This window comes from Galeopterus variegatus, unplaced genomic scaffold (genome assembly GCF_000696425.1).
Source record: "Galeopterus variegatus unplaced genomic scaffold, G_variegatus-3.0.2 Scaffold1612, whole genome shotgun sequence".
Classification (NCBI taxonomy): Eukaryota; Metazoa; Chordata; class Mammalia; order Dermoptera; family Cynocephalidae; genus Galeopterus; species Galeopterus variegatus.
In genome coordinates, this window is record NW_007727723.1 from 18,120 (window position 1) to 43,750 (window position 25,631).

At 36.2% G+C, this 25,631-nt stretch overlaps 1 protein-coding gene across 1 annotated transcript in view; it reads left to right on the forward strand.

The window, feature by feature from the left end:
• Positions 1–25,631, forward strand: part of LOC103594718 (neuroblastoma-amplified sequence) — a 301,995-nt gene that overhangs the window by 10,593 nt on the left and 265,771 nt on the right. The window contains exons 3-12 of the mRNA XM_008577970.1: positions 2,211–2,339; positions 7,988–8,051; positions 9,207–9,400; positions 10,713–10,970; positions 11,698–11,823; positions 13,600–13,751; positions 14,582–14,722; positions 14,987–15,065; positions 20,689–20,793; positions 21,162–21,298. Coding sequence (XP_008576192.1) covers positions 2,211–2,339; positions 7,988–8,051; positions 9,207–9,400; positions 10,713–10,970; positions 11,698–11,823; positions 13,600–13,751; positions 14,582–14,722; positions 14,987–15,065; positions 20,689–20,793; positions 21,162–21,298 — 1,385 coding nt within the window. The remainder of the gene's footprint in view (positions 1–2,210; positions 2,340–7,987; positions 8,052–9,206; positions 9,401–10,712; positions 10,971–11,697; positions 11,824–13,599; positions 13,752–14,581; positions 14,723–14,986; positions 15,066–20,688; positions 20,794–21,161; positions 21,299–25,631) is intronic.

The following is a 25,631-nucleotide window of genomic DNA, read 5'->3' on the forward strand; positions in this document are numbered from 1 at the left end:
TATATATATATATATATATATATCTTCTTTTTTTGTTAAAGCGATACTTCTTTCCTGCTTTCAGAGCACTTTTAGTGCAGTTGTTTAATGCAGAATTTGTAATATCTGGGAGTTACCATACAGATCACACGTGACTAATTATTCAGGTGATCAAAACAATAAACAGTAAATTATACTTGACCATAATTTCTACTGAGGTAAAGAAATGCTCATGAGTACCAGAAAAGGCATGGGCCCAGATGAGGACTATAATAATGGTTCATGGATGTGACATGGATTGAGATTGACATTTGTATTCTAGTTCAGGTTCTGCTACCTACATTTGAATGATCTTGGTTAGTGTTTTAGCTCTTTTGGTCCTCAGTTTTCTTCCTCTGAAAAATCTAAAGGATGGGCAGTATTGTTTTAGCTAGTAAAAATCTGTGCTTCTGAGGCTTGTCTTCTGCAAACCATGGAGTTTACTGACTTTAAAGTTGAGAAAGGAAGGTGCCAGGCCCTTTATCTTTTACACTTTCCCTGTCTCCATCACAGAGGAAGGGATTTAAAATTTTGCTGGAAGCTTTTGTTGCTTTTCTTTCCCAGGCATTTGTATTTTGATCTTTCTTATGCTTAATTCTTTTTTTTTTTTTTTTGTCTTTTTCCGTGTCCGGCAACGGATCGCAACCCTCAGTGTCGCCCCCGCACCGGACCGGGACCGGCAACGGGATCGCAACCCTCGGTGTTGCTCCCGCGCCTCGCTCAGCCAGTGAGCGGGAACCGGTCTGTATGTGGGATCCGAACCCTCGGCAGGAGCGCCGCCGCGCTTCCCAAGCGGCGCACTATCGCAGTGCGCCACCAGGCCGGCACTCTTATGCTTAATTCTAAGATTCTGGGCTAGATATATTTTATCCAGTTAAGGTAATTGTAGTCCTCAGGTAGGAGATTAGAGTATGCTCACCTTTTCTTCTATCCACTCATCCAGTGATGTTCCTGACCTCTTGAAATTGTTCTATTTGTTTTTGATTGATAATGTGCTTTTGTCATTTGCAACTTGAGGACTTAAACTCTGGTAGTAAATGTCTACGGAGGCCTGGCGAATTGAGCCAGGTATACAAATATTGGCTTTCAGTTTAGTCATATTTAGTTTTCAGTTCTGCAGCTGATATTTGGCTTTAATATTGGGGCTATAATAGAGAATAGTGGAGGATTTGGGTATATGGAAAGTTTAGGACCCTTCTAACGGGTCGTCTTCTACCCAGTTCTGTTGCCATTTGGGGACACAGGTCCTGTGTTGTCAGATTTCTTAAATGTTCAGAAGAAATATAGTTGTGGGCTACCATTTTCTTGGCTCTTTTATTTTTTGTGGGCAAGCTACCTTAGGCCCTGTCCTTAATAAATAAATGCCTGAGTGGGAAATAGTTAGATCTATTGTAGGTGGTAGGCAGGTCACATCTCTGCTCCTGTGATTTCTGCTCATGTGTTTTGTGGCAATTGAGAAAACAGTGTTTTGGTAGGGAAGGGCAGAGAGATTATTTGGACAAGAAAGACTAGAAAGGGAAATCTTTCTCTGTGTAGTCTTAGGATGGTTGTGTAAAATCACTATATGATGAAGTTTCTCTGTTTCTGTGGTAACATTTGGATTCCTTAAATGGGATAATTGGCAGCAAACCTGGAACGTCTTAAATACTCATAGTGTTTCTTAAATTAATTATCATTTTTTCCCCTATTGTCACCTTCTGTTCCCTTCATCTTTGGACTCTCTCTCCCCTGTATCTTTCTTTCTTCTTCCCTCTTCCATTCGTTCTTTCCCACAGCATGAATTTTTGGCCCATCCATGATAAGTAGCATATTCTAGGCATTATGTATATATAGAATCTTATAAAGATGCGGGCTCAAGTGTAAAGGAGTTCCCTATCTAGTCAAGACCAGCTTATAAAAGATATTGAGAACTCATGGTAATTGATGTGCGAAGAAATGTTTTTATAATGCTTGCATATTTGGGCTTTATATTATATATAAATTATAACACTATAAAGTCAATAACAAACTCCTTAAGGACAGGACTACTATTTCTAGATGCTGAGTACATTTATTGTGATATGATCCTGGAGGAACCCTTAATTACTAAAGATCATTGATAACATGGCATCCCTGAAGAGTATCACTTAATTCTGAAAGTTCTTTCTACTTGGCCACAAGTCCTTTGCTCTAACCTCATGATTCTTTTGTAGGATGGAATCTTTAAGATGAGCCTTTCTCCAGATGGGATGCTCCTTGCAGCCATTCACTTCTCAGGGAAACTGAGCATCTGGGCCATTCCATCTCTGAAGCAACAAGGGGAATGGAATCAACATGAGCAGGTGTGTCTCTTGGTTATGATTATTCTTAGAATGATGCTGTCTTAAGGGTGAGTGCTGGCAGTACTGATTTCATGTTGTTGGTATTTTACTACAGCACACAGTTATTATATATTCTCATCATTCCAAAGCTTTCCTATTCTTTAAGTTATAATACCAATACTTGAGGACAAATTAAGTGTAAGTGTACAGAGTGTACTGCACTGAAAATTAAAATCAGTACATGGTGTAAAATTTCAGAAAAAGTTAATATGATCAAGGATTTGGAGGGTCAAATCCTAAAGGGATTACATTTCTTCCCAAACCTTGCAACACTAGTAATATGGGGTTTCCTTAAGTCTTGAAGGGAGTTTCCTTCTCTTCACTCAAAGGTGGGTAGCTAAGATAGGGAAAAAGATGGAACCCTTTTCTTTTTTAGTGTCTTGAAATGACAGGTTTTAAGGATTAGACCTTTTTGGTTTAGTAGCAGGTAGAATCAACATCTCTTATCGTTTAAATTCACAAAGGGAAAGTAAGGTTTGCTCTTATAATGCCATGTATTGTGATAAAGCGAAAGTCAAAAGAAAAACTTTCCTCAACTGGATATAGTTTTTGTTGTAGATCTTTTACTTTTTGATGATTAGTTTGTATTTCAGCATTTCGTTAATGGTTGCTTCTCCTTCTCTCACGGCTCTCTACCACCCCATCCTGTTTTCCTATAAGCATATCCAGGTTTGATGGGTAGTTTTGTGATTCTGAGATTAGAGCATATTTTCTGAATGATGTTAGTGGATCAATATTAAGAGAATTATATACTCAAACAGTGTTTTTTTTCTTCAGAATAGCATAGGAAAAGAGAAAGTGACTCCACAGTTCTTAGTCTATTCACAGATTTAAATTTAGTTGTTTTAGCTATTCTTATTTTTTTGCCTTATACACAGTTTTAGGAAGGTTCCCATTCACCTTCAATTTAACATGATCGCCACGTCTACTATTCTCTCTTTAATACTGGATCTAGATTTGCTCTAAATGGAAGAGGTGCTCTTCAGCTTACATCCTTAGTAGTTAAATACGAGGGACATTCTCTCTGCTCTGAAATTATAGCTAAGTTGACTCAATTCTTCTCTGTGAAGAATTAAGTGGAATAGATCAACTCTCAGAACTGTTTAATGTATATAGCTGGGCACATCAGGCAGCGGAGCTTCCACCAGGCTCTTAAAGAACTGGCTGAGGATGGGAGTATAAGCAAATTTATACGGCAAATATTTCATATTACTTATACTTTCTAAGGCACAATGCAAGTCTGAGTTTTGCATCCATATTCAAAATAAAGATATTGTTCAGATAATGGATCCAAAAGAAATCATGTAGTTTTCATGGTTATCAGTGTGTAGTGATCAAGTGTTCACCTTCTTTCATTTGGGAGGATTCTGATGTTCTCTCTCTGTATGGAAATTTTACATTTGGGCAACATTTTTGTTTGAAATGGTGAAAATTTTGAGTAATAAAGGCATTTTACTCTCTGGCTTTCTGTATTCTTAAATTATATTTGTTTGCCCAATAGAAATATCGATCAACTTTGACGCACTCTAAATGTTTAATCTTGCAAGTATCCTAGAATGTTGTACATGACTTGTTAGGCATTTTGTTTTGTTTTGTTTTAATTAACTGTCTATCAGTGCCATTATTATTCATTACTATTTAGCTCATTTATATTAATCATTACTCATTATATCATTCATTATATTAGATTTTTATAGTGGTTCTATAAAAAACTTAAAAATTGTTTAAAAACCTTGGAACCTGGGAATTAAAAAGTATAAATATCTCAGTAGTTTGAAATATGCGATCAGAAGAGCAAAGGGACAGGAAAGGAAGGGATTTCTGAAACTAGCCAGTTTTAGCCTCAAAAGAAAGTTTGGTCCAAAGTTGGGAACATGGAAGGCATTTAATTGTATCCATTTTTTTCTTTAAGATCCTAAGGCTGCAGTCAAAATGCAGACTCCTCTGTTTATCTGTCATCTCTTCTAGTCTGATCATTTTGCTGCTTTACTCTACTCCCTGGATCCTCCTCTCTCTGCGCCCTACTTTTGTGTAACCCTTTCTACTATACTTTCTAAAACTTCATTTCATCGTAAACACTCCTATGAGGCTTCAGCCTCTTCACAGACACTCTCGTTTTTTTTGATATACTTATTGCAGATTTGTATAGCTTAATAGGACAAAGGTATGTGTATGCAATATTCTTGTGGCTTTTACAAAATTTACTCTGATAATATCATCAGTTATTACTTATGAGCACTTATTTTGTTCTAGGTGTACAGCTTGTCCATGCTCTTCCCATGATCATGTGGGACAGTACATACATTAAAAAATAAAAAGAAATGTGGAAGAAAACTTATTAGGCTAGTGAATGCCAGTGTGTCCTGCACACATTTTTTTTTCTCACAATACCTGGTATATTAATAGTTTAGTAATGCTCTGTTATTTGAAAGATCAGATTTATATGTGATAGGTTAGGAAGACTAGAATCAATTTTTATCATGATTTATTTTTTACATTGATTCTTTTTATTTGATGATCTTTAGAAGCAGAAACAAATCCTTTTTCACAGTGGATGTAATATAGATTTCTTCAGCCCTCTTAATGTGCTCAACTCTTGAGCTAGTTAGTGTGTACCAGATACCAGAATAAATAATTGAAAGAGCCTCTCACTCATAAAACTTTAGCTTTATGGTAGAATCTAGCTAGAGTACTCGTGATGTTGTTGGGCATAGGTGAAGGTGATAACTCTTTGTGCAGCAAGAGGAGTTTCACCTATAACCTGGGAATCAATCACATTAAATTGGACATTTTAGACTTAAACCTTAGTATTGAATTACTAAAATCTAGTGTACTGTAGTAAGTTCAGTGAAGCTTATGTGTAATAGTACTGTATAGTAGAGTAGGTCGTTCCTGTATCCATAATAACATTATGGTAAAATCATAAAGTTCCACTATTTCCTGAATCTCTACTGAATGTTAGAGTAGGAAATACAGTAAGTCTCAGTCCCTGTCCTTAAGGTATTCATAGTATTGCAAGAGAAACTGTAAACAAGTGATTAAAATATCATGTCAATATCATGAAAAGTTTGGAGCAAAGGCATGCAATTCAGTTGGTAGTACTGGGGAGGATTGTTGGAAATAAATAGTATTTGTACAGTAAGGCTCAGATATTTACAGAGCAATTTTCATATTTTTTATTTGTCTCACAACTCTGTTAAGTAAAAAAATGTTTTTATCCCCATTTTAATAGATGGGAATAGTGCTAAAAGAGGTTAACTTGAGATCACTAAGTGTTAAAAATCAAGATTCCATTTTGATGCAGGTCTTCTGACTTCATAGGTTAAGCCTTTTTTCAGAGTACTGTCTTACAGTGCATATGTTTAGCAAATGTAAGTAAATCAAGTACAAACATGATGGTTTTTATCTGGGCAAATCAAGTACTAGCACATGATATTAATGGAAGACAAGGGAGAGAGATATCACCTTGCAGTTTATATGAGTGACATCCCCCAGAGTCATGCAGGTCACGCAGTTCATTATGTAGAAACCCTAGACATGAAAATAGTAATGTGAGTGGTGTAGTATTGTTGTTTACCAAATACATAGCTCTCTTTGTGTATATTCATCACTGGAGTTCCTTTAGAAATTCCAGGCTCTGGAAAATATTGAGACAGCTGACCTTTTCTCATTCCTCTATCAATAAAGTGAGCTTGGGTCAGCCAGGGAGGACAGAGCCTTTCCTTTCTTTATGGCTGCTCTAGGAAATGAGTGGACAAAACAATTAGTTTAAAATAGATTATAATTATATAGTAATATGTTATATAGTCAGCTTATAATTTTACTTTAACATTGCCTGAAAAGAAATTAATGTTACTGCTGTCCTGTACAACCTTAAACCCCTTTAACAAAATTGTGAATTTATCTCATTTGGAACTTTCTTCATGCAATTTGCTGCTTTATTAGCTTTCATAATATGCTTTGTGTGAATTTTTTCTCTGTAAAACCTAATGATTAAAATAGTTGTGGAAGTGCCTATTCTGATTTACTTCTATCCAGTTTTGAGTTGATTAAATACATTAGTTTTCATTATCAATATGAAAATCCATCTGGCTAGAAATCTGTGAGTATTAAACTTTCTTTATGTCTGGAATACAATAAAATTGCTGAAGTGATTTTCATTTCAAACATTTCCCATATGTTTATATATTTACTTATTTTTGGCCTTAATTTTTCTCTCAAGAAGTTTTATTATTTGTCTACTTCTATATCTTTAGGTCTGGAAAATGGAGACTTATCTTTTCCATTTTAATTTTATTTTCTGTTTGACACATAGTAGGTGTTGGATTAATTTTTCTAAATGGATGAATCAGTGAAAGATAAGTGAGAAGATGGCAGTTTATGTGATTAATCTTGATATGATCCATAGCTGTTTTCACAACTTTGCTACACTGTGAGCTCTTTGAGAGTTGGCACTGAATATATATTTCATATACAGACACTAATATAGTTTAGCATATTAAATCCTAATAAATATTTGTGGAATAAATATGCATTTGAAATGTTGCTTTTATGCTGTTGGAAGCTGGTACTTTATAGCCATTTAGATTCTAGTGTTAAAAAACAATCAACAAACAAAATCCTTAAACCTAAAGAAAATACTGCTTCAGCCATAATAGCCCTTATGTACACAGTCTGTAACTGTATTATTCTTAGGACATCCTCCCCTAGGTTACTGCTGCACTGTAAAGTGATAGCACATTAGGCTGTTTTCAGACATATGGTGGCATGAATATGTAGGAAAGGTGTTGCACCTTCATTATAATAGTCACAGATGCCACTCCTGTAACAAAAGACAGGTTAACAATGGAAAAGCAAAACAAATTTATTGAATCAAAGATTTATATAACATGGGAGCCTTCAGAAATGAAGACCCAAAGATGCAGGGAAAACTTTTTTTTTTAATAATGTTTAGGTTTGATGAAGAATGGACAGCCATGTAGAAATGTGTTTGGACAAAAGGGTGTGATCTAATGGTAATAGACTGAGGGGGAAGCCCAGCAAATCCTGTCTGTTCAGATTCTTCTTTGCCTCTTTGTCAGAGCTATGAAAACCAAGACCTGTAGGGGTTGCTCACTTTACAAGTGGCAGGGCTAGAACTTGTATCCAAACCAGCTGCTTTGTGTAACATCTTCCCATACCCCTAAGCCCATATGGGACAGGACCCCTCTGCAATAAGATGACCGATAAGGGGATCTTACCTTTGACTTGGTGTTGTCAGTACCACGCTCACCCAATGAGCCAACTGGCCATCCCTATATGGGATCCGAACCCATGGCCTTGGTGTTATCAGAACCACACTCTCCCGAGTGAGCCACAGGCCGGCCCTTATGCATGCTATTTTCATTGAATTGAGTCACATTACCTGCATGTGCACATTTTAAGTGTAAGAGCCATTGCTTTTATAGACTGTTATGGTGAGGAATAGATTTCTGTTTATTGTATTTCAGAGATCAAAGGAAAGCATCAGCTCTATATTTTATTTTAAAAATTCCATAGTTCTTGATGATTTTCTTATAATTTTCTTACATAGTTGACTCAAGAAGTCATGTGCATATTTTCATATTTAGCCAGGCTATGATGACATTAATCCTGATTGGCAGCTCTCTACTGAGAAGAGAAAAAAAGTAAAAGGTGAGTTGTATGAACTATGGTAATAAAAACCTTAAGACTCTTCTATTATTGTATAAAGTGCTCTTTAGATGATATAAAAGTTTTCTAGATACTTCTGCTTCACGTGGGAAGAAATACCAAGATGTCATCAGATTGGACAAGGGAACATCATCCAAAATATTCATTCAGAAATATTTTTGAGAAAAAATAATGATTGTCAAAGCAGAAGTGGTAATTCGATTTAGATGATTTGCTCCTCCTCCTTAACACCTTACACTTAGCTATAAGCCCTAGGATCTCTGCTCTTCATATTTTCTTAGAATTCCTTATTTATGTGGATTTCCTTAGGCTTAAATTGGAAGAAAATGTTGAGTTGGTTTTTGTTTTTGTTAATGAGTTATTCTCATGGTGGTAAGCTCCAGTTAAAAAATCTCTCTCCTTAAACTAAAGTTTAAATATGTTTTTGAATTTATGGTTTGCTGTTATATGTATTAACCTTTAAACTATATCATATCCTTTGTGGAACAGGTGAGATCAAAAGAAAATGCAATAAAATTATAGGAAGTATTGTGGCATTTTCTTTTGAATGCCTCAGTTTGGTAAACCTAATTTGTTCTCATCTCTGAAAATTTTTTACTGGCCCTGAATGTTTTTTCCTCTCTGATTAGTTACAGGTGTAAAAGGAAATCAACACTAGAAACTATTATGTATATATCTGTCCTGTATTTCTCTAAAGGGTGTAATTCTTTAATTGCCTGAAAGTGATATGTACATTTTCCGGGACCTTTTATATGTAACCTTTATATATGTATACTTTGTACAAATCTGCCTTTCAATTATTATGTTGAAAATGGTGACATATCTCTGTCCTGAGTATATTCTTAAGTTTTTAAGAGGAAGGGCCTTAATTTATTTGCCTCTGTATCCCTAGAGCTTTTGCACTTTGACAAATTGTTGACCCTCAGTTGTTCATTAAATGAGTGATCATTTTGTGCTTCATTCTTGAGTAGAAATTTAAGCGATGACTTAGATTTTATTTTTTCTTATTATTTAACATACCTTTAGGGCCCGAATAGTGTAGGTGAGTTCAGTTTTAAAATTGAATATTATCCTAAGTATGTTGTGTTTAAACCCCATTCGCAGATGCATTTGTATTAATTAATTTTTCCCCATTAGATAAAGAGTCCTTTTACCCACTGATAGACGTCAATTGGTGGGCGGACAGTGCAGTGACTTTGGCTCGATGCTCTGGTGCTCTAACTGTTTCATCAGTAAAATCTTTGAAGAATTTACTGGGAAAATCCTGTGAATGGTTTGAACCATCACCTCAAGTCACTGCTGCTCATGATGGGGGATTTTTAAGTTTGGAGGTAAGGCTTTCCCCTTTGTTTGAGAGTAGACACGCATTTCATCAAAAATCCAAATATTAGGCTTTTTATTTTAGTTGTCCCATGATCTAATCTTGTCTTTAAAAATAAAATCTGGGATTGGAATCAGACATTGGATACAGCATAGAGAAAAAAAATCCATTGTTTAGTGAATAAGAAAATTTGCATTGTAAGAGAATGGAGAGAATCTGTAGTCATTTTGTTCTTTATAAAGCATTTCTTCTTCACTGAAATAATAGCTTTCCCCTCTCTGGGTTAGTCATCTTAAAATGTAGAATTTTACTATTTAAGAAATATAGTCTTTAACCTATTTCCATGAAGTGTGGCATCTTAAAATTTTTGATTCTTTTAGTGAGAAAAACTTGTTTATCATGACAAAAGACTTGAAAATAGAGGCTAGTTCTTTAAAGTTATGTTTTAGTCATTTAAAATTCTTATTTTAATAAGTCTTTCAAGGGTAGCAACCTTCAATAGCTTTCACTTGAGCAATGTGGATTGAATATTTTTTACTCCAAAGTTTGTTATTAAGTCTAACGATGTTCTTTAGAGAGAACTATGGCTTAAAATCTAAGTCGACTCTGTTAAGTCTGCAATGAAAGTTATCTTCAACAGCCAGGCTTTCAGACTCAGAACTTTGTAAAGCTGTTAGACATTTTTAAAAGGGGGTAGGGAAGAGGTGTTCTCGGTAAAGCAAATACATACCTTCATGTTCATTGCTTAAATCGATGACAGGAAATCATCATCGTATTTTTCCACAGCAGGGACAGAAATATCAAAAGTGGAAGAAGTTAACATCCTCAGCTTCTTTATTTCTCTAAAATAATTACCAGGCATGTGTAGTCACCTGTCACTTATGTTCTGAGAAATGCATCGTTAGGCTGTTTTGTCATTGTGTGAATATCATAGAGTATACTCACAAGACTTCGATTGTATGGCCTACTACACCCCTAGGCTATAGGATATAGCCATCATAATCTTATGTGGTCCTTTGTTGACTGAAATGTTGTTCTGTGGCACATAACTGTATTTACAAGACCAGATTAGTGACCTGTTATTAAAACAAGCTTTAGTTTTAGAGATTTGGGACCTATATTGTATGTGCATGTTTTTGGAGCTGTTGACGTTATATAATATTTGTTGTTGTGTTCCTTTAAATTCCATTGTTAATCTTAATCACATGGCTGATGTAATGAATCAAACCAGAGTAGAATTAGAAATATTTTTAGTTTCATTAACTCTAAAAAGTTGTCTTTAGTTCCTCACTGTTAATTTCACATTTCCTTTTTCAATTTAGTGTGAGATTAAACTTGCCCCCAAACGATCTCGTTTGGAGATTAAGGCTGGAGAAGAAGATGAAGGAGAAGAGGATTCTGATTCTGATCATGAAATATCTGCTAAGGCTCGCTACTTTGGTTATATAAAACAGGGCCTTTACTTAGTGACGGAAATGGAGCGATTTGCACCCCCACGGAAACGCCCACGAACCATTACTAAAAACTACCGCCTTGTGAGTTTGCGCTCTACGACTCCAGAGGAGCTTTATCAGAGAAAGGTGAGAGAGTATCCTATTACTCTCAGAGTTTGGAAGCATCAAGACTTATTTTATTAAGAAAAAGCTAATTTTTCAATAAAAGAAGAAATTTAAAGAGGGATTGTTGAATCATTGACATGTTAGAAATATCAGTATTACAGAGCTTTTGAAAAATAATGCTGCTCTTTGTACCTGAGTGATCAAAACCAAAATAGTGGATAAAAAATGAATAGACTTAGACCGATTATCCACTTTGTGGCTTAGCCTGTTTTTTTGCTCCCCTTTCTGTGGCTTTCAGCTTTCTCCATATCTGTGTTTAAGCACAGTCATCTGCTCAGACTACAGATGGTCAGGGAGGAACTGCAGACTTGCTTGCTCATCAGGGGCTTGCTTGGGAAGTCGACATCACCAACACTGTGATCGAGTTATTTGTGCTGCTCTTGCAGTGTCAGGGGAAGAGCCCTGGACTAGGGGTTGGGCTGTCGCACTGCCAGTTCCTGTTTTGCCATTGTTTTACTCTGTAAAAATGACAGCTTTTCTCCTTTTGTCTCTCATCTTTCTGTTAAAGTGTTGAAAGATACCTGATCTATCTGTTCCTTAAAATGTCTGTGAGCTTCTGGTGCCACAGTGTACATGTGTTTATAACATGCCGTATAGGTTCCAGGGGTTATCATTCATTGTATCATCACAGTGACCCCGTGGATGATTCAGTAATGTCACATTCCTGCTTCCATTTCCTTGTCTAAAGATTGAAAGTGAAGAGTATGAGGAAGCCTTGTCTCTGGCTCATAGCTATGGCCTGGATACTGATCTAGTGTATCAGAGGCAGTGGAGGAAGTCAGCGGTCAACATCGCTTCAATTCAGGATTATTTGGTATGTGTAAATGTTTTGGTAAGTTTATAAAATTCATATTCATAAACTTTTGGTTATAGGGCTTAATTTTAGCATACTTTACATTGCTGGCTTTACTACAGCTGATGAAGTGTGCTTTTCTTACCTGGAAAAATTATCTTGTTGCCGGGTTTTATTGCCCCTGCAGCTGGGCTTTGATGCCAAAGACGTGTGAGCAAATATTCCCTGATAAATGAGTCAACTCACTAGTCTTGGCCTAATCCTTTTCCTCACTGTCCTACAGTTACTTCTCTTCACCTACATTAGTCAGGATCTGGTCAGGGGCCAGAAACCACACAGTAATTTGAATAGGGAAAGTTTTAGTGTGGAGAATCTTTTCCAGTAACCACAGATGAATTATAAAGGCGAAAGAGAACTCTAAAGGATACCCTAGGGCTGAAGGAACATAACTGTGGAGGGAACAGACTTGGAAGGGAGGCCTCCTCCACTAAGCTGGATTCAGACCTCATTGGACGAGGAGTGGTTACAGCACATCAGAAGAGTTCTCAGGGTGGCCTTGGGCCCATTGTAGTATAGGTTTGCCCAGTCTGGGAAGCTTCTCTCTTAGGTGCCTGGGAGATTCACTGGGAAGGAATCTGCCCACAGGAATGCCACTGAAACTCAACGGGAAGTTGTCCGTGGCAGGAGGAAGTGGGGAAGTAACCTCCCCTGGATGTCCCTTGCTGGCTGCCAAGCCATAGGATTAGGAAGAACCAAAGCACCATCAGGAGTGGAAACTAGAGCCTCTTCCTTTGCAGTGGCCCTCCAGCGCCATCTATTGACAATGCTTAGTATCGTGTCAGCTGCAAACGAGAAATGCTATTGCATAGCCGGCTTTGAGGGGAAATTTAGAGCTGAGAGGCAATGAATAGATAGCTGACTTATTAAACTTGCCAAATGCTCCTTTTTTGCTTAATTACTACAATTGGATACTGCCTGATTCCCATCTCCCATAGTTAAATTTATTATGTAATCTTGTCTCAGTTTGGGCTTCTATAACAAAAATATCATGGACATGGTGGCTCAAACAACAAACATTTATTTCTCACAGTTCTGGAGGCTAGAAAGTCCAAGAGCAAGGTGTTGGCCAGTTTGGTTGCTGGTTTGCAGATGGATTCCTTCTTGCTAATGTCCTAATATGGCAGAGAGCAGAGAGAGAGAGAAAGTTCTTTCTAGGAAGAGGGCAAGTCAGGGATTATGAGTGGAGCTGGAGAAAGCAGTTGGGAGGGAGGAATAGGCCCTTAAAATTTCCACAGAACAGCATGCCATGGCTTTTTGTGATTATCATCCATCACTGTGTGATGCATCTCATGGTCAAATAAATATAGAACCTTGATGTGCTCTGCCTTAGTAGTTTTGTTTCAGAGTTGGATGTGCTTGTTACAATGGGAACTATCTTATGTTGCTTTTCTGCTTTATCTTCTGCTCTATTATACAGACAAAATGCAAACCAAAGACAGCTATAATAGGTTGGAAAGATCTTTTCATATTTCCAAGAAAGAGTAGTGAGCTTTGTGTTTCAGTGCGCCTTATTAGAAAAAGAAAACAGTTGGAATCACATTCCCCACATCCTATTGTAATCACCATTAGGAATTAGCTGTATTTATGCTGAGCTTCTCTAGCAGCTACTTGTGGCCAAGTTCTTAAATAGCTGTGCTACCGCAGGTATAGCTTTATAATTTTAGAAGACAGTTGTCAGGTGATTTAAGATGTCATGGGTTCTTTAATGCCTCTGTTTTTTATTTTCTTTATATCCAGAGTAAAATAAAGAAGCGATCCTGGGTTCTCCATGAGTGTTTGGAAAGAGTTCCTGAAACTGTGGAAGCTGCGAAAGAACTGCTTCAGTATGGATTAAAAGGCACAGACCTGGAGGCTCTTTTAGCAATAGGGAAAGGAACAGATGATGGCAGGTTGGTTATAGACAGATTTGGTTTCAAAGTAAAGGTGACTTTGCCAAAACTTTTAAGCTGAGCTTTTGGACTAGATGAACTTTTCTTAATGAAGCAGTTGCTTTAGTCACTTCTTTGTTATCTGAGGTCACAGCTTTTTTTCTTTATGTTAAATATGTTTGCATGTGATAGCTTGATGCTGACGAAATGTCAGGTTCTACAACATTTATTGAATGCTGGCCGTTTCTAAATTGCTTACTAGTCAGCCACCTTAGACAAGTCTGAGCTTCCCTTCCCTTAACTGTAGGATCATTCTTCCTTCACAGAATTACTCTGAATGATTAAATTATGTATCTTGTGAAAGCATCTCATAAACTTTTAAACACCATTCAAATGTCAGTTAATAATAATAGTAGTTACATTATTTGGTGAGCTTTTGCTCATCAGATATTTGGAACTTCTTTTGTAATATAGATGTGATAGTATATCTGAGAATGAAACTGACATTCATTTTAAGATCTTAAATAGAAGTGATTCAAATAGTAAACTCTGTGGGCAACATTTTCTGCTTAGGCTGTTTCACATTGGATGAGTATAATCCCACATGTTTTCTTAAATAGTTTTCATTTTCTTGATTTTCTAATTTCTGTGTGTGATGATTACTGATGACTTTTTGCCTGTCCTATGAATATAATGAATGAATCACTTTGCAAAAGTTTTTTTCAAATAATTAGATGTTTCTGTGGAAGTCAGCATAATTAAATCAGTCGAAGTAGGAGAAAGCAGCTTTTCACTACATGAAATTAAAAAAATTAACCAAACTAGATTTGTGTTTTATTTTTTTCTTGTAGATTTACATTACCTGGTGAAATAGACATTGACGGTATCTCCTATGAGGAACTTTCACCACCTGATGAAGAACCTGCGAAGAATAGAAAAGAAAAGGAATTTAAGAAGAGACAAGAGCTATTTAAATTAGTGAACTTTTCAATGTAAATGATTAATTACTGTTCATTTGATAATTTTTTTTAAAGTAACTGTTCTTTTCAGTGTGTTCTTTACTAGTGATAAATACTCTAACTTACTTCAGCAACTTAAATCAAATGTATTTAATATTATTTTACTCTTGTGCTTTTGTGTACTATACCATGAATTTTGGAGTGAATGGAGTATTAACCACTTTCATTCTATTTTAACTTATAGAGAAATGTACTTCTATGTAAATATAAGTGGCCTAATACAATTATTCAAAACAGGTTGACACTGGAACAAAAGGAACTTTGCCGTTGCAGACTGAAATTATTAACCTACTTAGATCGACTTGCAACATATGAAGTAAGGAATAATTTTAATCAAACCAATTACGTTTATATGATCTGTCATTATAAATGGTATGGCTGCCCTAACATCTGATATTCTTGGTCTTTAGAACTGTTTATATGGGAAACATTATTTTTTTTTTTACAGAAGGAGTTTCTCTTGTGTACTAGTTTTGGTAAAAATTAGAGATTGTGAAAGGCCAGAAGTTGTTTCGTTAGATAAGGGAATGGAAATGCTTTAGCCATTTCAGTGCATCTACGTTTTCTAGGTTTACATTTCTTTTCATTTACTTCTATTTTGTATTTTGATTTTATGGTAATGACACATAGCTGTTTCCAGTGCCAAATTTTGGCATACCCCAGGTTTTTTTTTTTTTCCTTTTTGTCTTTTTTCGTGACCGGTAACGGGATCACAACCCTCGGTGTTTGATTTTATGGTAATGACACATAGCTGTTTCCAGTGCCAAATTTTGGCATACCCCAGGTTTTTTTTTTTTCCTTTTTGTCTTTTTTCGTGACCGGTAACGGGATCACAACCCTCGGTGTCGCGCCCGTACCACGACCGGCAACGGGATCGCAACCCTCGGTGTTGCGCCCACACCGCACTCACCCAGTGAGCAGACCGGTCTCTATATGGGATCCGAACCCTCGGCGGGAGCGCCGCCGTGCTCCCAAGCGCCGCACTCTACCGAGTGCGCCACCGGGCCGGCCCTACCTCAGGTTTTAAGCATCTTAATATGAATACTACTAACTTGTTTTGTTATAGTGATTTGTTAGTGGGTTGAATTTAGTTGATCTTTGATCCTAATTAGGGCCTAAATTAGACACTTGAACTTACAAGCAGTACACTTCATATTTGTGTATTCAGGGACACAGATGTCCTCATGCTGGGCATTTCAATAGCACTCTGTACTGTAAGACCAATTTAGATATTGTTAAAGGTGTAAATGGAAATGAGCCACATTTCAATAAACATGCATAGTTTAGATTGCTTTTTCACAACACCTTCATAACTGAAGTGACCCAGGTTTTAAAATAAATTTCTAACTACTGAAGTTTGACTTCACTTCAAGGTTACTACCTCAGGCAATCTATTACGCCTTCCTTCTGTGGGCGTACCTCTGTTGGCACTGGTGCACAGTAGGCATTCAGTAAATGTCACATCTAATAATGTGATGCCCATCCTGAGAACAATGGAGGTGTTTCGTACTTCTGACTATGCAGGCAAATCCAAAAGCCTTTGATCCCCCCACCCTGCTGACATAATTGAAATGTTTTCAAACAAAATTCTAAAAGAGGGCTGTTTCTGTGGTAATTAGAAAACACTGGTAATAAGTATATCACTTTTTGCAAACAAGTTATGAAAAATTCCTAATAATATGTTATGAAAAATTCCTAATAATATTATTTATAGGTACGACTAGGTTGGCTGCTGGATGGTCATATCACTTTAAAGCATGTCCTTTTACTGTGTCTGAGTTCTTTGATATTTTGAGGTAATATTTGAAAACGTATGTGAACTGTGGAAATCTATATAGTTGTAGTTCATTATTCTTATAATTAGCTTTAGTTTTACTGATGATATCTTTAAAAAAAAAAGGTACCTAAAATATTTAGTGTTTGATTATTTAGTTAATTTTCTTTCATTATTCTATAGTTGTTGAATTGCTATTCCCCAAATGACAGTAGTAAGTACATTTGTTATTACATTATAATTGTCACATTTAAAGTATTTATTGAGGCTTCTTTTTTAAGGTATTAAGCTAAGCTTTTGGGAAAAAAAAGTAGGTGAATTTGATGAATTTGCTGTTATAACTTAGTGATGAAAATGTTCAGATATAATGGCTGATCAGATAGTGGTAGAGATGGGCATTGTGTTTTAGTCTTAAGGCAAAACTTATTTTATTAATTCTGTGATAAATGAGATAAAAATGAATTCATTTAAATTTTACATGAGTGCCTACTATATGCCAGATATTATGCCATTGCTGGAGGCGGAAAGAAGAACAAGGAACAGTCTTCATGGGGTCCACATTATATAGTCATTAAATGATGATAATAAAGGTATAAAAAAATTGATGAGGGGGCATAATGGAGAGAAACATTAAATTCTTCTGAGAAGACTCCATATAGGAAATAATATTTCAACTAGTTCTTAAAAAAAGAAAATCAGATTTCAGGAGCAATGGAGTACTGTACAGGAGACACTGGAATGGAATCTCCATAAAGGCAGGGGTTTGTCTTATTCACTGCTTTGTTCCAGGAGCTTGAATAGTACCTGGCTCGTTGAGGAGCTCAGTAAATATCTGTTGAAAGAACTAATAGGTAAGAGAATACCTTAAGAAATACCAACTCGTTTGTTGAGGACTTCACTTTGTCAGTCATGGTCTTATGTACTTTATCCAGATCATTTCCCAACAGTCCTTTGAATTTTATCCTTTCAATTTTATGGGTATGAAAACTGAGGTTTAGAGAAAGTAATTTGTCCAAATAAAGAGGAAGCAAGAATTTATAACCAGGTCTCTGATTGGTATCCTATGCTGATAATCAGTGTGCTGTAGAAAGGCCTACTGGCTTTGGAAGAAGATGGTCTGCTCTTGAGAAACTAAGCAAGTCAGGCTAGCTGGACTTGGATGTGGGGAGTGGGGGTGGTGCAGAACAGTGGTGATGTGATTACAGTAATTTGTGGCCATATTTGGAAATGTCAGATGCTGGGTAAGGACTTGAATTTTTGTGAGAGGTTGAGAGAGTTTAGGAAAGAATGGGGAGGGAGGAGTTGAGACAGTGGTTGTGGGCAGCACTTTGAAGAAGTTTTATTGTGCAGGGGAGCAGAGAAGATGGTGGTAGCTAGAGGGGGACATGAGTTTAAGGGTTGTTTTTAAAGTAGAAGGAAGAAGTATTATTTGTATGCTAATGGGAAAAAGCCAGTAGAGGGGTGAGGAGGAATTTACTGAACAGGAGAAAGAGGGGATACATGCATGATTATAGAAATGGAGTAGAGGGCCAACCCCGTGGCTCACTCGGGTGAGTGCGGCGCTAGGAGCACAGCGGCGCTGGGAGCGGCGAGGCCACGGGTTCGGATCCTATATAGGGTTGGCCTGTGTGCTCACTGGCTGAGCGCGGTGCAGACAACACCACACCAAGTGTTACAATCCCCTTGCTGGTCACACACACACACACACACACACACACACACACACACACACACACACACAAGAAAAAAATAGAAATGGAGTAGAAACTGGATCTAAAGCATGGGTGGAGTTTTGAGGTATTTTTAGGAGAAGAGATATGTTTCTTTTTGGTCTAACTGGAAGGAAGGAAAATCATACTGGCAAGATGCAGGTAGATTTATGGTTTTGGTGGATTGAAAGTGAGGGACTTCCCATTTGGTAGTGTTAATTTAAAAATGTGAGGTTTTCAGCTGAGAAGGGAGGATGGGGAAGAGGATTTTGGGGGTCTGGAAAGAATGAAAGAGTTGTGAAAAAGTTTCTAACAGAGACTAGGAAAGAAAACTTCTTAGGGAAATGTAATAGTCACTGAAGAACAGTGCTGAATATGTATTTGAATTTTGTTGTCTTGAGTTTATCAATTTTTTAGCTTTTTATTATAAAAAAATTTCAAACATTTATAAAAATATAGAGAATAGTGTAATGAACCCTGATGTGCTCATTGCTCAGTGTCCTCCATTTTCAACATTTGCCAGTCTTGTATCTTTTATTCTCTCTACCTTCCCATTCCTGCCTTTTCTTTCACTTAAGTATTTTCAAAGAAATTCCAGATATCTTATCATTTTACCGATAAATGCTTAAGTATACATCTCTAACTGATAAGGACTTAATAATAAAAATATAACCACAATGACACTATTATTTCTAATAAGATTGGTAGCAATTCCCTAATATCATCTTCATGTTCAGATTTCCCTTTTGCCTCACTAATGCTTTTTTTTATAATTGGTTCATTTGAATTGGGATACAGTCAATGTTGAGATCTTGAAATTAGAATGGGAACAGTCAGCTTGGTTTTGTAATATTTCTCTAGTGACTTTTGGTAGCTTGTGTTCAGGAGTCACAGTTGATTTTTGCCAGGTGAGTGTGGTAAAGGGAGAGGCAAGGGATTGAAGAAATCCTTTTATAATGATGGACCAGGGACTTTAAACTGAATAGAAGAGATAAGAGACTGAGGGTAGATGGAAGATGAACAAAGACATGGGGTCAGTTGATTGGATGCGTTAGTGAGGTTGTGGAATTTTTGGAGTGCCACCTAGTATATGAGCTGGACGAATAGGAGCAGGTGGCCACAGAGTTGGTTCTTGACGTTGAGATGTTCCAGAGAGTGCCTTTTGCTGATGATAGAGATCCAGGGTTTGGTCATGGGATGTGTACCTGAGATGAGATAATGGAAATGATTGTCATGGATGGAGGAGTCAAGGAACTGAGAACATTTTTGAAATGCTTTCTTCCTTTGGTTTCCATGAGTATGCATTAAATTATCACTTTTTCCCCCCCTTACTTTTCTGGCTGTTCACCTCCATCTGCTTTTCAGATACAGATTCTCTTTTCCTTGCTTATCCTTTAAATGATATTGTTTCTCAAGGTAGTCTTCCTTGGAGTCATACTCACTTCTGTATTAATACCTCCACATCATATATCTCTACCTCATCTCTTTGTCCAGAACTCCTGATCTGTACTGTATATCCACATACTTGGTAGATCATTTTAGAGGTGATATAGTTCCAGACTCAACATGTCTGCAAGTGAATTTCTCAACTCTCCACCTTCCCTCCCTTACCTCCTCCAAACTTCTCATTCTTCTCTATTTTCTATCTCAGTATATTAATTCAGTCAGCTAATATTTATTGGTCGTTTATTTTGTGACAGGCAGTGTGCTAGGAATCTGGGGATCAGCATTAAGTATGGCATACATGAGCTCTAACTCATGTATTGTAGTCACGAGACCTGCACTCGCAATCCCATGGCCGTCTTCTCTTTGTCTCTTATGTTTCAGCTTGGGGCTACTTCTGGGAACCCTTCCTTGTCCTCCAGAACTAGTCGTGACACCTTCTTATGTGTCCCTCTTATCTGTTCCTATTTGCCTGTTCGTCTTTCCTTCTAGATTTTAAGCTACTTGGAGGGCAGAGAAAGTGTGTTGTTCAATGTGTCTCTGATGCCCATTAAAGTACCCCTAGCACACAGTGTACACCCAGTAAATATTTGTTGAATGAATGAGTAGTTCAATCTGCATTTCATATAGATTGCTCTAGCAGTTGTATAATTAACCTAAAGTTTTTATTCAGAGGGAACAGGTGCTGATAATGCATGATCATGTTATTTGTCATTGCTTATTTGTTTTTACCAGGTGGTTGATTTTGGTTATCCTACTATAATTAATTTAATTTTTACTACCTATGCCATTTGCTTCTGGATTGTCTTTTAATTAACAGCATTTAAATATATGGCCCTTTTCAAAATAAAGGCAAGAATGCAGATATAGTACTTTAGTTAATAGTTGATAGTTGAAATTAATTAATTCAGGCCTTATTTATTCAGGCAAGCAGAGTTGCAAAGGTTTGTAGTATTTTCTTGTCACCCACAAAACATGAAAAGTCTTTTTATTAAATCACTGTTTCACTTCAGGAAATCCTGGGAGTGCCTCATGCATCTGAACAGAGATATGATGCTGAATTCTTTAAGAAGTTCAGAAGTCAGAATATTGTTCTCTCAGCAAGAACTTACGCTCGGGTAAGTTCTTATTTGTAAATAAAATAATTATAGTTATTCACATATTCTAAATCTTTGAGCTATGCAGTTAATGTTATTACGTGTATGTACCATTACATTTCCTTTTTTGTTGTAATATTGATAAATGTAGAGAAAAATGAATTATATTTTTAAAATTTTTATTCATCACTGAGTTTTAAAAATAAATACTTGATGTAGCATTAGATTGAAAAAGGTCATACAAGCTAGGAAAAATCAGGACTATTTCAAAACACTTCATGTCAGAACTACATAAAGGAGTTAATTAAAAATTTTTGAATATTGTCATATAAATGCCTCCTTTATTTTTAAGGTTCACATTAGAAACTTGCTCCTTGTCTTTTATGCAGGAAAGTAACGTACAAGCCCTAGAAATTCTGTTTACTTATCATGGCTCTGACCTGCTTCCTCATCGCCTTGCAATTCTCTCCAACTTTCCAGAGACTACGTCTCCACATGAATATTCTGTTTTGCTGCCCGAAGCTTGGTATGTTGACTAAATTTTACCATCTTTCTAAATAATAACAATTTTTTGTTCCAGGATAAAGATCTTAACTTTAAAAGACAATAATTTTAATGTAGTCTCTTTAAAAATTTTTTTCCCTTATAATTACATTATTTTTAACTTATTTTTAAATGATCCTGAAGCTGAAATTTTTCTAGCATAACAGGATCACCTTAACTGAATGAATACAACCTTTCCTCTTTTTTTTTTTTGAAAGCCTCCTTATTTTATTGCTATGTACTCAATATGTACTATTTTCTGGGTAAGAACAGTTTTTAGGATAACAGTATCTGCTTGAATTAGTTGTATCTTTTAGAAATTGATGTGTAGTTTTGACAATATCAGGTGGAAAGTCCAGGGGAATCGAGAATGCATCCTGCTTTGCTCAACAACCCTTTCTCCATATGAAATTCCAGAGACACCAAGACAAATGGGAGAGCAAAATACCACTGTTATTAGTTAGACTGATGCTCCTTATCTCACTTCAAGGCTATCTGACAATTGGGTTATAGTGTGTGACATAGACTGTAAGACTGGGTGGAATTGTTGAGTCCCATTATTACTACCTGGTGGTCTTCTAGAGCCAGAACATCTCTTCATGAGAATGAAGTAAAGAGAATATATTTGCCCCAGTGCATAGCTCAAAGATGTGTGTAGGCCATTAGCCTCAGGCCTGAATGGCACCTGGGAGAAGAGAGGAATAGAGCATAACTTGCTTAGATCAGGTACCAAATAGATGCAGAAGGCAAAAGAGTAATAAGACATATCCATGGTGAAATTTTTTATTACATACAGTGAACTAGTTCACTAGTAAATGTGGCTCAATTATTAATTACATGATTAATCTTTTCTGAATTTGTGTATACTCATCTTTCCAATGAGCTAACAGTTCCTGTCTTGCTTACTCACATTGCATATTTTTAGTAACCGATGAATTGATATATATGAAATCTGCATGTAAAGTGTAAAACACTGTAACAGATTATGACAGCTCTCATCGAAATCACTGTTACTAACTTTAGCTACTGGAAACTTACAGTGTTAAGAGATGTTATTGAGATTGGGATTCATTTGGCTTCCTCATTCCTCCCCTGCTGCCTCCACCCAATATCACCTTTGTAGGCTTTGTTGTTAATGATGATGATGATCAACATTTATAAAGTAATTATTATGTACGTGGTACATACTTATATCTGGTCTCCAAATAATTTTTTTGATATTATCTTCATTATTACAGAAAGCTGAGATTTACAGAGGTTTAGTAGCATGCTAAAGTCTGTGTGTGTATATTCAGCCCGGATTTGAACCTATATTTATTTAGAGTTATAGGTCACTATGCTCTAAAAATATGTTCTAAACTCCTTATTTCGCATTATTCTTAGTACTAGAAAAGTATTTGTTCTTATAAAAGTAAAGAAAAAGAAAAAATTTGGGATTCCTTTTCCATTTTCAAATAATTTTAGAGCTGTATAGTGGTATGTGAATATATTTTGTAAATATATATTTATGTATATTTCAGAATATAATTCTATCTGTTGTTCTCTGGCTCTTTGCAAAATAGATCTAGTTTGAATGGAAATGAGTTTTTCATCTGTAAATTGTTAGTATAGAGAAAAGGGCTACTGTCTCTTAATTTTTCTTAAAACCTAATTTCTCCTTAAGCTTGAATACATTTATTTTTATTGTGTTCTGATGATTGCTTAGGTAAACATTTGATTTTAACCTGAAATTTCAGAATTGGTGTGCAAAATAGTTGTGCAATGCCCAGTGCTACACTATCTTTGAATGCCCTGTGTTTCTTTAGGGGGTCTGCCACAAAAAGCTATTTAAATTATGATAAATTCTTTAGTTATACTATATTGCAGCAGAGGGTAATTAGAAAATAAAGTTATTTTGAATCATTGTTTAAGATATGTTACTCAGACAAGCTTTGAAGAGACTCTGATTTCTTGTGAGTCCTTGAGTTACATTAATTTTTAAATGATTAAGAAATACAGATTTATTATTTTTTTTTCCCTCAAGAAATGTGAATTTTTTTTCACATTAAGTATTTTTTTTCTCTAGTCATGAAGAGTGAGAAAAAACAATAGGTTTTAATACTAATGTCTCTATACTTTGCTATAAAGCAAAACCACAATTATGCTTTAGGCTTAGTCACTTCTGTGTCTTCCCTAAGTTACTCCATTCCCTATACTATTATAATTCTTTGTTCATTCTTGTAGTATAACACTTCTTATATTGTATTATGGCTATTCATTTTTATTTCTGTCTTTCTGCTTTTTGTACCCTTCTTTAACAAATGCCCAGCCTTCAACCCCTAAGCGAGTCTTAAAGGCAGAGACTATCCCTTTCTTCTGTTTGGACCTCCAGGGCCTAGGGGTGGTGCTTGTGTAGTGAGTGCTCTGAAAAAGTTTGCTGACTGAATAAATTTAGGGTTACCTTCTAGTATTTTAAAAAGAGATTATAGGGTGTCTCAAAGGGAGTGCAGCAGATAGACTTTCACCTGCTAACATGGGAGAAGCCCCAGGTTGATGTTTACTAAGGCTGTAATGGTCTGAAAAGTTCAATGGCTGTTTTAACCCATTGTTAAGGCTTGTATTCTTTTACCATATTCAGAGTTTTACCCTAATGGAAATGTAGGTCAATAAGATATGTTCATAGAAATTATTTCCTTTTTGAAGATGGTTTTTTGACTAGTTGATATTCATTTTCAAGTCTCTTGGAACCGTTAGGTCAGATGACCACAGAGTGTCTGATTTGTTGGGACATGAATACATCTCTCTACTTATCTGCTTATCATTTGCTGATGATTACCTTAAGTTTGCTGTGCTGGGCAGTGTGGTAAGGATTTAAGAATCAGTAAAATACAGTTTCTCTTCAGCAGATGTTATCAGGGATGCTTTATAGACCAATAGAAATTCCTGCTTACAGCATCCTGTTTTCAAACTGAGGAACAAATAAGAGTTGAAAATACCCTAAATAAATCTTTACAGCATTTGCTGCTTTCTCTTATTTTTCCTCAGTAGCAATGTTGAAAACTAATAAAGTGATCTTGTCTCTCCTTGACTGACTTGAATGGCTGTTGAATTTTTTGTGTGTATTCCTTGTTGTTGTTCTTTTTTTTTTGAGAGTACTAGGGGTTGCCAAAAAGTTCATGGAAAATGCATATTATGAAAACACTATGCATGGCTTTCAAAATTTTTTGGCACCAAAATAAATTCTACTAACTTGTTATAACATGTTTGAACAAGATCTAGTTTGAGGCACAAAGAAGGATAAGACATGAGTTCGAAGAGATCCCCTATCAGAGCAGCATGTATTCTGCTAAAATTGAAGTAGGAACAAACATCAAATTTATGGTGAAGCTTGTATGGAAGAATGGTGAAATCATTAATGCTTTACAGAATGTTAATGGGGGCGGTGCCCCAAAGAAATCAGAAGTTTACATACAGATAATTTGTTTTGAAAAGGATGAGATGATGTTGAAGACAAAGCCCACAGTGGCAGGCCATTCACATCAGTTTGTGAAGAAAAAAATTAATCGTTTGTGCCCTGATTGAAGAGGACCAATGATTAACAGCAGAAACAGTTCCCAACACTATAGACCTATCAGTTGATTCAGCTTACACAATTCTGACTGAAAAATTACAGTTGAGCAAACTTTCTGCTCAGTGGGTACCAAAACTGTTGCGCACAGATCAGAGCTTTCAATGGAAAATTATAACAAGTGGGATCAAGTTCCTGAAGCATTTCTTTGAAGAATTGTAACAGGAAGTGAAATAGGGCTTACCAAGTATGATCCCGAAGATAAAACACAATCAAAGAAATGGCTTCCAAGAGGTGGAAGTGGTCCAGGTAAAGCAAAAGCAAACTGGTCAAGAGCAAAGGTCATGGCAACATTTTGTTGGGATTCTCAGGCATTTCGCTTATCGACTTTCTGGAGGACCAAAGAATGATAACATCTGCTTTTTATGAGTGTGTTTTGAGAAAATTAGCCAAAGCTTAAGCACAAAAATGCCCAGGAAACCTTTACCAGCACGTCCTTCTCTACCACAGCAACGGTCCTGTTCATTCCTCTCATCAAATAGGGTCACTTTTACAAGAGTTTTGATGGGAAATCATTAGGCATCCACCTTACAGTCCTGATTTGGCTTCTTCTGGATTCTTTGTTTCCTGATCTTAAAAAAATCTCTAAAGGTCATCCATTTTTTTTCTTTGTTTGATAATGTAAAAAAGATTGCTTTGACATGGTTAAATTCCCAGGACCCTTTGTTCTTTTGAAGTGGTCTAAATAGCTGGTATCATCACTTGAGGG